This window comes from Triturus cristatus, chromosome 5_1, assembly GCF_964204655.1.
Source record: "Triturus cristatus chromosome 5_1, aTriCri1.1, whole genome shotgun sequence".
In the NCBI taxonomy this organism is placed as follows: domain Eukaryota; kingdom Metazoa; phylum Chordata; class Amphibia; order Caudata; family Salamandridae; genus Triturus; species Triturus cristatus.
Genome location: NC_140587.1, coordinates 709,351,324 through 709,364,114, shown reverse-complemented (window position 1 = coordinate 709,364,114; position 12,791 = coordinate 709,351,324). Strand labels below are relative to the sequence as shown.

General features: G+C 43.2%; 1 protein-coding gene across 1 annotated transcript in view; it reads right to left on the bottom strand.

The window, feature by feature from the left end:
- Positions 1 to 250: 250 nt before the first annotated feature.
- GAREM1 (GRB2 associated regulator of MAPK1 subtype 1) overlaps positions 251 to 12,791 on the bottom strand; it is a 442,505-nt gene continuing 429,964 nt past the window's right edge. Inside the window, exon 6 of the mRNA XM_085605691.1 lies at positions 251 to 1,504. Within this exon, the coding sequence (XP_085461817.1) occupies positions 592 to 1,504 (913 nt within the window). The 3' untranslated portion in view covers positions 251 to 591. The remainder of the gene's footprint in view (positions 1,505 to 12,791) is intronic.

The window sequence follows — 12,791 nt, the reverse complement described above, 5'->3', positions numbered from 1 at the left end:
TAGCCAAGGACTTTGGTTCCCACCGAGCATGATATAATCTAAGTACCTTCACTTAACTCTTACTCCAGTCACTGCGGGGAAAAAAAACCATAGTCATCTTTGCCCTTCTACGACAAGCCAGTTATACCATCAAGAAGAGAAACACACACACACAGTATACACTTTAGCACAAGTTTTTAAGGATCCTACATTCTACCAGTAAAAAGAGGAAGAAATCGCTCTTTTTGAAGAAATAAAACATAAGCTGCAATTGTCATTGATCATTTCGGCTATTTAATAATAAATATTACAATATTTGACATAAAACTACTTGAATAAAAGACGTTCCCTTTTAAATATGTGTTTAGCAGCTGCTGAATAGTCAGTGATGCACAAGGCACGCCTCATGTTCTAGACATCATTTTTATTGATATACAGTACAAAACATTCTGTTCACCACTCGTACCATGGACTGCATAGTAAGAATTTATTTTGCCACTATTTACAATAAAAGTTTTTTTTGTAGTGCAAAAACATGTAATAATGATCTAGACGCAGCACTTCAGGCATATCCCCACACCACTTTGTTTGAGACCAGCTTATGCAATTTGGCTATATCTTGGGCCGCCAACCACCAATGAACTGCAAGATCTTCTTAACCTGCAGTTTGCTCAATTTGAAGTCCTCTGAAAGGATCTCTTCTGTAAGCTGAAGTAATAAGTTTCCATCTATCTTTTCAGTCACAAAGAGGGACAAGACATCTTCTGGTAGCCCAATGAACCGTAGAGATTTAGACACCTCTTCGATCGACAACCCAGAGAGATCCGAAGGAGGCTGCCATGGAGAGCCATCCCCACAAGATCGAGGTGCTAGCTGCATGTGGAGAGGCGAAGAGAAGGGATAAGAAATTGAGAAAATGTCCTGCCTATCCTTTGTTCCTAAATAATGTTCTTCAGAGAGATCAGGTGAACCCATTTGAGCCCCCTCCTCAGCCCCATCTATTTTCATGTGTATAGACAACAGTTCAAGAGGGCACTTCTCATCGTGTGACTTTGGTGTGCGAGGGGGTAAGGCAGGGCAGGACTGGCTTTGCATTGTGCTGGTTTCAACGGGCATCTTCTCACCAGAGCATTCCAAGGAGTAGCTGGCTGACTTTGGACATCCAGCGGGTAAGCTATTAAATTCCTTTGCTATAAGCTGCGGACACCCTGCCGAGAGTTCGCATGCACTGAAGTCAAAAGGTGCAGGTAAGTTCCTCTTTGGTGTGCTGGGCGTCTTTTGTCGTGGATAGCTGTAATAACTTCGGCACTGGTCCAGCATAAAATCATTCCTATTTAGGCCCTCGGTTACCTCACAAAAACGATTTGGCCACGACAGCCTAGTAGGTAGGACATCAGAAGGCGGACTGCCAAAAGGGGACTTGCTCTCCTGCTCTGCGGACTCGGTTTTCATCCAGTTGCATGGATAGCAAGAAACAGGGGCCTTCTCAGATGGTTCAGACACGTTGTCACTCTCAGTTACACCACTACAAATGGAGAAACCAACAAAATATACATTTCAGTAAAACATAAAACAAGTACACCAATCAACCTACAAAAACATTACAACCCCTAACCAATAAATTGTTAAGCTTTAACGTTGATATTACCAGTATGCCAGAGAGTGCAAAGTGAAGTAAATATTACCTCAAAAATAAAAATAAGTTACAACTCTCATGTATTTTATTCTCCCACACAGAATTGCAAATGACAAACCATAACGTAAAAACATACCCCATGTTATGTTTCTGTACTTTCGATATTTTCTCCTGTCTAAAGTTTGACAAGTAATATTTATTGTAATGATACATCACATTAATCATCAGGATCAAAACTATTTTCCCAAATATGCTCAGACACAATGAATGAAAGATAAAATGGGAGTTTGTTGGCTAATTACCAAAATACAATTTAACCAATTCAAGAGTTATTTTTCAGAGGAATGGCGTGTTATTCGCCTTCATGTTAACATTCTTTGCTGCCGTCAATTAAAAGGTAAAGCTATGCAGAACTAAATGATGCACGAAGACTTCTGAAACTGCGAAAATGTGTACGTCTAATTACTATGCTCTTTTTGTGCACATATGTAACTCAACAGAGTGCATAGTATTATCGAAATGTGCAATATTAAATCTAATATTCCTTCAAACAATATTCCCTTTGTGATTACAATATGCAGTGAATGAAAGCACATTGGGTATAAATTCATGCTCAAGCTGGAATTAATCGGTTTTACACGTTTTCGAGTTTTATATATTTCCCAACATGGTCGTTTTGTTATAGCCATTGCAGGTTTTTCTACTCATGATGGCTCTCTGCCCCAGTATCAGCATACATTCTGCCTGGCTTCAGTTGATACAAACACTAGTGGTGTTTCCCCACAATTTAGAAAGCAGTTAAACTGAGGGATAGCAATGGCAGAGGTCAGCATGGGGTATTACTATCATCAAAGGTTCCACCAGGAACTCATGGCCTGCCACGAGAGGGTCTGACGCGCCATGAATCCCCTCAAATCCTCATTCTGCTACGCTGACATGAATATTGACCATCTGAGAAGGACTCTCGGTTATTTTCTAGGTCCGACAAACAGCTAGTTCCTTAGCATTCCCCTACCTAGGATGCACTTGCAACTCTCGGGCACAGGTAATTCCTAAGTACTGTGCAACAGGTGCGGGAGGATCCCAGAAACACTCGGAACTCGGGTTGGACATGCACCTAAGGAAGAGTAATCCTGAGGCATACGTGTAGGGTGACTGATGCCTTCCTGCCGTAACCATAGAAACTTTGGGTATACCACGTGAAATGCTGTGCACGCCTAGCTGGTCTACGGGAAAGAAACCCTGAAACCCATGTATAGGGTAATGGCAGCAAATGTCGGCCGACATGCCTCCGAAATCTTCCCTACCTGTCCATCACTGACAGAAATAGGTAGTATCACTGCCAGGTTCGAACATGACGTTTTCCTGGTAGCCCCGTAGGACAGTGAGTGGGAAAATCCCCATTTGTGCCCCACCTGTAGAGTGGGTGGGAACACGGTGGCAGGAGTTTACTGAGATGAAGCAGTAGCCTCTATCACTCAAAATCTAAATAGCGGCCAGGTTCTGATGGAAAGAGGAGGAGTTTCAGAACTTGACCTGAACTTAAAAATTTCAATTATTTAATTCACCAAGCAATTGAAAAGACGTTTTAGAGAAAAAAATTACAATGCATTAACATACTAGTTGCCACATTCTTTCCTTGGGTTCCCTTCTCATCTATGTTGTGTCTACATCTGTCTGTAATAGCACAAAGACCAGTGGTTCACTGTGGACTTATGTTGATAATTAATACTGAATTCATGGATGTGTGTAGGTCATCCAGGCTTGGACTGAAGCCAACATGCAAGTACAGCCGAACCAACAAATTAATAAATACATTCAGGATGCACCACTAAATGACGAATCACCAAGTGTCTTGGTGATATTATGAAACTGAGTGCAAAATTAGTCTTGGTGCCTAATAGTGTGGCACTTGCTATTGTCTGGCGACATTTTGTGACAAACATAAAAATCCTTGATAATCAAGTCTCATTAACAATTTGCATGATAAAGTAACTGTGGCATGTAATGACAGTAGATCTTAGAAGGAAGCCGAGCCAAGAATGCGCACAGTGAAGCACATATAATACGATGACAAGTTATGAAGCTGGAAGAAACCTTCGCAGTGCCGGAATGAAATGCAATTGAATTAATCAGTTTCCTTCAGCACTTTAAGTTAGAGTTAATCAAAAATATAGCTTAATCCTAACAATTGCTTCTTGGGCTATTTGAAATGGTAGATGAGGGCAAAGATGGAACCAACTTAGGGTTCAGATTTGGAAGGGCAGGGGTGAACGGCTACGATTGCAGCGGCCCTTATCTGTCTTTGATGATGCGTATCGCTGACAAATAGCACCTACTTGTTTTTGTCTCATGCCCACCGCTATATCCCTAGACAGCTGTGCAAATCTCTCAGATCTGTTGTTTTTGCCATCTCTATGTACCGATTCCAACTCCCGCCTCCCACCGGCATGTTCCTTGGTACCACCTACTTATTTTTTTTGTGTATCGCTTCCTGCCTCTCATGCACAGATAGGCTATTTATAGACTTTCTGGCTAGAGATGCTTCATAATTAACTACACACAAAATTAATACAAATGATTTAATATTCTGTTAATAACAGGTATTACTAATACCAAAGTACATGTGTTCTAATTGATCAAAGGGAAGGCATGTGAGAACTTGTCGGGATTCAAAGAAGTATTGTTAATGCGGTGATCTGATGACCTGGGAGGCGTCCACGAGATTGTCTGTGTGGTTATTTTAAAGGCATAATTTCCAAAAACAGCCCTTTCTTCCTACTACTCTTTCCAAGAGATGGGAAGCATGTGATTTTCTACTCTGTTATCGTAAAAAATGTCCTACTAGGGAACACAAGATCACTGGACAATGACAAAGATTTGTGTCTGTTCCTAGAGGCACTAACGGTGCAGCTAGGGTACAGAGATCATCAACTCTGGGAAACTAGGGTGCGTAAAAAGATGGTTCAACTAAGTTTCAGAGATTCGCACTAGGCTTGTGCGAAATATTCTGACAAAAAGTGTAAGATCCAACCATGGAGCCATTTCACGCAAGAGATTTGTCACGGATTCCATGAAACTGTTCCCCCTTGATAACTTTCGCATTATTCTGAAACATGAAACCATGAACAAACTTTGATGTTTCATGCCGTGATGTGTTTCATTATGTGACGTTTTCTTTCCTGTCTGTATTTTCTTGTATTTCACATTACTCAGAAACAAAATGCCATGCGATCAGCGGCTGCTTTGCTATTGTATTCCGTGAAACAAATTAAAATTAGGCCTGGGCGGTGCTCCGTTTGTGAAGCTGGAGCACGCGGAGTGCAGAAAACTCCGCTCCGCATAGTGTAGCTGAGTTTTTTCCCCGCTTGCGCTCGCCAGCGGTAAGTTGGCGAGCGCACGCTGCTGCTCGGATGGAATTTTACTCGAGAGGCAGAAAGATCAGAGCGAACGGCAGTTTGCACTGTACTCCTCCACTTGCGGAACTCTGCAGAGTTTTTTTGTACGCGGAACACCGCGAACCCCGCCCAGGCCTGATTAAAATGCAGCTCCATTTGGAAAACAGAAGCCTCTATAATTTCTCTAAGCAACAGTTAAGCACATTGTGTTAATATTGTCGCTAAAGTTTCTTGGTGTGACTTCGATATAGTCAACATTCTGCCATAGAATCAATCATTGGGCCACAAAAATGGACTCATCGGAAGGGTGTGTTACATAAAATGTTTCCGCCAAATACTGCAAAGATCATTTGGGGTTCCCTTCCCCAGCTATGGATGTTGACTCTAAAGTGGAGGAATCGGAAAACCAAAAGTGCCAAAACAAACTGCGGGCCACTGGTTTAAAAAGGTATGCCATCCTAGAAGATGAGGAGTTCTCAGGAGCGGAGAAGATTCTTATGGGTTTGGGACTGGTCCTGGGTAGGACAGCTACTGCTCAGAATTGGAGATTTTCAACTGCACTCAGCGTCACGGAATCAAAAATAAGTCTAGATGCATGTTGTATCCTTGAACTCACATTAAACGAAGCCAGAGGATGCCCCCAGAAGCACAAGAAAATCTGCATAAAATGAACTGAATGCTGGATGGGGTCAGGAGTAAACCTTGACAAGATAAGTAGTTCTGGAGGGGGGATGGCATGGACACGTGCATATGTCCTAATGCTGTAACTCATAAGGGGTGGTGGAAGGCAGACAGGGTTTATCCCGATTGTAATTAAGTTATGCTTGTCAAATCACAAGAATCAGTGGCATATAATGGTGTGGTTTTGCATATGGTTTTCTTTCGTTCCATGTATATGCACAGAAAATGAAAATAAAAACTACTTTTAAAAATGTAAAATTAATTCTAACGAATTGCTGATCTCTAACCTGGAGCTTACTTGATTGGAACCAATTTACGTTGTTTATCCAGCAATCACTTGTTCCACTGCTGCAACCTTCGTAATAAGAATACGGAAGACAATCTGTTTGCCTGCTGGGGACCAGGCCAACGGAAAGCAATCCAAACACTGTTGGAAAGGGACCTGACATTCTGTTCAAGGTACAAAATGCAGCCCTGTTTATATGCATCGACATCAGGATCATCGATCAAGACCCCCCAGGACTACGCCATGGGCAGTGACTCTGAAGCATAACCTTAGTACTCTTATTCTGCAGGCCCTTTCACCACACAGTTCATATTGGTATAAGGATCAATAATTGGTTACGTGATAGCAGTCAGGTGTAAATGGCAAAAGGAAAACCACCAAACCAGGAGGAAGTTTCAGGTGGAGAACCGTGGAGATTACCACTGAGGCCAGTAGGATTTAACTTACTTCTGAAAGACCTCATAAATAACAATGTTTTGTAAAACGGACTGTCCAAAAAGAAAACTGCAAAATAACATAAAACATAAAAAAGACATAATTAATTTTTCCAGACACTGCAAGAAGGACTTGGAAGAAAAAACATGTATGGAATATAATTCAGCTAAATGTCAAAGCATGCAACAAGACTGAAGAAACTAAAATGGTACTACAAGGGGGTGCATGTAAGCCACCCATGAAGACAGCGTCTTATTTGAGCTGCTCTTGCTGTCTAGCCTGTAACCTTCATTTATCTGAATAGCCTGTTCTGGGGAGCCACTAAAATTTGGACCCAGACATGGTGAATCGGTTGCCCTGATAGCAGTGCTTCAGGGGATTGCGAACTGGAACGACTGTTGTTGCTTATATCCAGGCATGGCCCACTGTTGGTACAGTGTCATGGAGTGCTTTTGGAGCTGAGGTTCACTTATGTCACTAGGTAAGGCTGAGGTGTCTGACTCACTAAGCTTCACTCACCTCCAGCCTCTGATCTATTTTGGCACCAGTAGCCACTGTACTATGGTCGCTTACGATGACCATGTGGCTGGGTCAGCTGTGGTCTGGTGATCGGTTTCACTGGTGTCAGGTGGTCCAGGTATTGTGGAAATTATCACAGCCCTGATCTTGGTGTCTACTCTTTCTGTTGTTACCTTCGCAAGGTGGAGTATGTATGTATGCAGTATCTGTCGCATGAACCAAGCCAAAATTCACCGGAGCACTGTGCACAGGCACAGACAAGTATAAAGTCAAAGAGTAATAGGAGAGGAAGGTTCTTTGTGCATTGTGATTTAGTGTACTTCAAAGAGGTGAGTCTGCAACTCTTTCTTAAATTGGAGCAGTGTTGGGCAGCCTTGAGGGATACGGCAATAATGTTCCAGATCCTGGGTGCAAAGATAGAAAACGCCTGTAGTCTTGCTTTTTTTTTTTTTACGCTTCTTAGTCTGCAGTCTGTGCTGGCTATGGGTGTGCTGAAAACCATCAGCGATGGTGAGCTTGTCTGCAAGATAAGCAGGGCTGCTGGTCATAATGGCTTTGTAAATTATGCAGCTAATTTTGGAGAAGGTTGGGACAGCAAGGGGAGGCAATGGAGTTTCATCAGGATGAAGCTGATGCAATCATAGTTATTCAGGCCCCAAGTGAGACATGCAGTGACGTGTACAATGCCTCTAAGAGGTGCCAGTGTGGAGTCTGGGAGGTCATGGAGAAGAGCACTACCACCATCCAGATGCAAGAGTGTGAGGACTTGAACAGCAGCTCCGAAGTCGCTTTTTGGAAGAAACTGCGTGACTTTCTTTGGAAGAGCATTCTAGTACCAGGCCGTCTTTGTTTTTTGGGCAAAGTGTTTCTTGAGGGCCGGCGAGGTTGGTTTTCAGGGTGAACCCAAGTGACTTGGCATTCAGTGAGAGCTGGGGTTCGAAGCAGCAAGGTTCTTGTAATTGAGACAGGTTTGTACTATATCTTATTTGTTGTTCTTGGTGACTAACATGAATCCTGCCTCGGCCGGATTGAGCTTCAGGCAGGTGCTGGGCATCCAGGTTGGAATGATATGCAAGCAGTGTTTGAGGTGCTAGATGAATGAAGCAGAGGAGACTATCAGAGTTTTGGAACACTGGCATTTTAACAACTGCTGATAGCTTTATTGACGGGCATTGTCTACAATCTGTAAGGTAGCGATCTCTGTGCTGCAGAAAGATCTGAAGCATACAGGTAGTCGTGCAGGATATGGTTAGCACTGATGTGATCTTGGAGTTCAACACAGACTGCTTGTTGTGCTGCCTGCTGGTGCTAAAGACAACACTACTTTAGTAGTTGCATTCGACTTTGTTACCACTGCAACTCCAACCTTCAAATAGTGACACATAGACCCCACATTGTTATATTCACCCATTTCAGAGAGTCCATCAAAACTGTGGTGCACTATTCTCCATCATTGGGTCCAGGGAGCCCTGTGTAGGTGCAGAACTCAGGTAAATATCCTGGTTACACTGAAGAGGTGAATTTTATGTGTACCCTACATATGAGCGCTCCTTTACACCCCATACAGTAGGCATCAGCAAATTCATGACTTTGTGACCTCTGAAGACCTGCCACGATGCTACTGAATTGTGGAATGTTGTCCGTACAGGCTATTTATCCTTTCAAGGCTTTATATCCAGGCAATGCTTTGTGAGATGCGAGTGACTGTGCCTACTTTTTATCGCAAGATGCCTCTTCGTCATTAGGATCAGTGATTTACCAGTTGGAAATCTCCTGTAACTTTGAGATTCAGCACCAATGTCAGTAAGACCAGAGTCTTGAAATCTAACTTACTTTTTTGATGGAAGAAAGGAATGAAAAGGATACAGGGGTTGGGATGTTCAAGCATAAAGTGTTAAAAAATTGAGGTAAGATCACTCTTCCCAGTACAGTACACCATCCTTCACCTCTAATATTAGCTCCTTTCCTTTGTATCTTGTGAAAAAGGAGGGGGAAGGAGGAGTTAGTTAGCCATTCCCATCCCATCTTTCCGCCTATCCTACTCTTTTTCCATGGCCACACATGAAAGATACAAATATGGAAACAAGAAGAGGACAGGCTGGGAGAAGAGACCACTATTTACACCCCTCCCCCATTACTTTGTGGCAGGGAAGGGGAGGGAATATATAAGGGTGGGTGAGAGGCGCAAACAAATACTTCCATCATCCAGTATACTCTCACTTCCCTGGTACCCCAATTACAAAGGCAAATATTTGAGATGGGGAAGACCTCAAATCTCTTTATCATACACAATGTGTGTGAGGCGGGGGTGAAAATGCAAATTGACGGGACAGTTATGACTGGTACCTGGGTTAAGCCTCGAGAGGGCAAGTGACATTTTGTCACACCCATACTAGAAATGGTTCAATAGGTGGTTCATGTGAGGGAAATGTAGCACCTCTTTGCTGGTGGCTTACTAGAAAGCAGCCTAAAGCTGTGATGCCCGAGATCCAGACATGCCTTACGTGGGAACTACAACCTGCCCCGGAGAAGATCTTTACCAAAATCTACACTGTCCCGAGCAAGTAAACCTGAGTTTCTCAATGGAAACTTGGAGGAGAACGAAGATGTTGGAAGAAATAATTGCTTTTAGCCACTCCCCAAGAAACCCTGCCACCAAGGACATCTCGTAAAAATGGGACCAGCTAATGCATATTACAGTACAATTTTCCAAATATATTTATCAGTAGAGTAATAGGTTTAAAGTTCATTCTAAACGGGAGTTAATGGCAAATTACAATTCTGCCTGGTCTTCTATAATATGCACAAGCAACATTTCTGCAAAGAAGCTAATCATAAACAATCATAACAGTTTGTTTTGATACAGTGCATTTCTGAGAGCTTTCTAGTCCTCTTAATGAAGGAAGGTTAAGTTGGCCTTAAGTCATTTGGCTGCCACATGCATCAGGTATTTGCTTATAAAAAGTTGAGTACCCAGTATTAATTTAAGTAGATGCACGGCGGAAAAATATTTGTGCCACAGAAAAGCAACGCCTGTCTGAAAAAATGTGCTGCACAAGAAAACAAAAAGCCATCGAAAACATTTTGATAGGAAAAATAAAATCAAATGTAAGTAAGGTACCAAGACCTACTGTCACTCTTTCCTTGCCAGTTAAGAGCACCTGAGCATGACAAAAATAAATTACCATTTGAATTAATAGGACTTATTACATGCCTGGCTGCCTCCATCATACGCAACGATATCTACAATGTATATTTGAGTTTTGCTGAAGTATTTCAGATTGTTGCTAAAAATAATTTGATGCTTAATATTACTTCTCAGTACACCAGCCTGTCATAGGTGCTGAAATTGGCCAAGGAGTGTGGCAAGGGCACGGTGCCATGTTGGCACCTCCTACCTGTACTGGTTTGGAACTGGGCATGTGAAAATAAAGCTGCTTCTAGGGCAGAAAAAACAGCAGCACAATTTAACATTTATTCAATTGATGGCGCTCTGGATAACAGGCTACTTGTCAAACAGTGTTGTGATGAAGGAGCAGGTTTACTCCGGGAAGTGTGGCAGCACAAGGGTGGTTATGCATGGGTTGGGGAGTACAGCTGGCCCTTCCAGTTCTAACGCTGCTTGGAGCAGCTGAAAAAAGGCTTTGGCAACCAAAGCAAACCAGTGAAAATTCCAGTGTGCCTCCTAGACATTCCAGCATTGTAAATAGAACTTTATCCTCCCTCCTCCCTTCCAAATTATGAAGCCAAAAAGGGATGTATGAGAAAGTGGATCCATGGACTGGAGTAAAAGGACATCCTTCATTTACCATCCACAATTCTTCCCTTCCAGCCACAACCTGTAGATGGTCTGTTCAGCACCTCCCACCACCATTCCCAGCTTCACCATGACAGGAAGTCCATCGTTGCCTGCATTAGAAGCAGGGCCTGTGTAAATTTCAATGAGTAAACATAAATGTGTCAATGTTATGACAGAAAAAAAGACAACTTGACACTCCTTACTTCCTCTGGAAAACACCCCCTCCGCTCCCAATCCTCTTGGGATATTTTTTTAAAAACATGCCCTGACAAGTAGCCAATCCTTAAAGAATATGATGGGCCATAAATCAATGTTAGTCAATGAAATCCCATGCATTCTGGTGAGATAGAAAATAAACCCCTTCCACCTCAGGACAGTTTCCCTTTATAATATCTGCTGTCCTCACAGAAGATGCAATCCAAAGCAGTCAATTGAAGGAGGAAGGCCAATGAAATGACTCTACTTCTTTATTGCAATTTTGTTGCCGGAACGTTGCGACATTACAAAAGGCACAGGTAAAATCTGCGTATGGACCCGAGTTATTAAAGCTGGTTCGACAATGCTACTGCAGGCAGCTGCAGGGGGGCATCACAGCACTTGGCCAGACGAGGGGGTCCGAATGTAACAACTAGCCTCAAAAACACCTTGTTGCCAGGGTTGTCCAAACTGAAAATTGTAACTTCCTTGCTCCAATACATTTAAACACTTCCTGTACATCCAAGCCCTCAAAGGAAAGGGAAATACCTGGCTAGTAGCACAGTCCTGCTCTTCCATTTCAGTCCTCCATGAAAGGTAAAGCAGTGGATGTGTGCTTGCTTCTTTACTATTTACTGGCTCTCTTGAGTCAAGTGGGTGGACGTGCAGAGAAAGGCTGCCGCAGACACGCGGGCGATAAAAAGCATTTCCTTGCATAGACCTTAAGGGAGACGTGCAGTAAATTGAAAATCAAGTACCTAATTTGCAGATGTAGGACAGTCACCTTATCCCCTGCCAACATGATTCCTAGCCTTGGAAGAACAACAGATCATGCATGAAACCACCAGTAGGCGGTGGGTGACTCAACATCTTCCCGCTAACAAGGCTCATTAATTCACAGCTACGCAATTAGGCTTTTGTGCACTAAATATGTTGACTTAAAATGTTGCTTCACAATTTTTTTAGTCTGACTGTGGAGAGCTGTAATAAATGCTAAGTGTCTATAGTAAAACGTAGAGGGATCAGCAATAGGAGATATTTGCCCCCTTTCTGCACTGAACCTTGCTAAAAAGGCGTCCAAAGCCAAGTCGGGCTTCTAATTGGTAGAGGTGAAATGAAGCAGGTGTACATTTGTGTGTGTCCTTCTGTTCTGTGAAGACATACCTGCACCCGCAGCACCTCCTCACTTACTCCCACGAGGAAATTATGAGTAGCAGGAGGAACTTGGGGCCAGATGTACCCCCGTTTTTAGCAGTCGCAAGTGGAAAATTGGGACATTTGTGACCGCTGAGATGGGTTGTAGCATGTACAAACCCTATTTTGCAAGTCAGTAACCTATTACCGACTCGCAAAATAGGGTTTGCGAGTCGCTATTATGAAGGGGTGTGCCAAGGGCATCCCTTCCTAATAGCGAGTCGCAGTGGGATGTACGATTAATTAGTGACCACAAATGTAGTTGGAAATCAATCGCAGTTACCACCAATACTAAACTGGTGGTAAGCCAGACGCAAACAGGAAGGGGTCCCCTTTGTTTTTGGCAGAGAAAATATTTTTTAAGAGCAGGCATTGGTTTCACTGACCTCCCCCCTCATCTTGGGACGACTCATGGTGGCCTGCTACGCTAGGAACACCCCCCACACCCACTGACCACGCACAAAACCTCAGCATCATACTGGAGTGCTCGCCCACTATGAACCGCCAGATCAACGCCATTTTCTCATAAAACCTCCGCATGCTTTGCCTGCTTCGTAAGACCTTCAGGTGATCCCCACTGAATCCAGAAAGACGGTCACCCACGCACTCATCAGCAGCAGACTCGACTATGGCAACGCTCTCTATGCCGGAGTCACCCAAAAAGTCCTC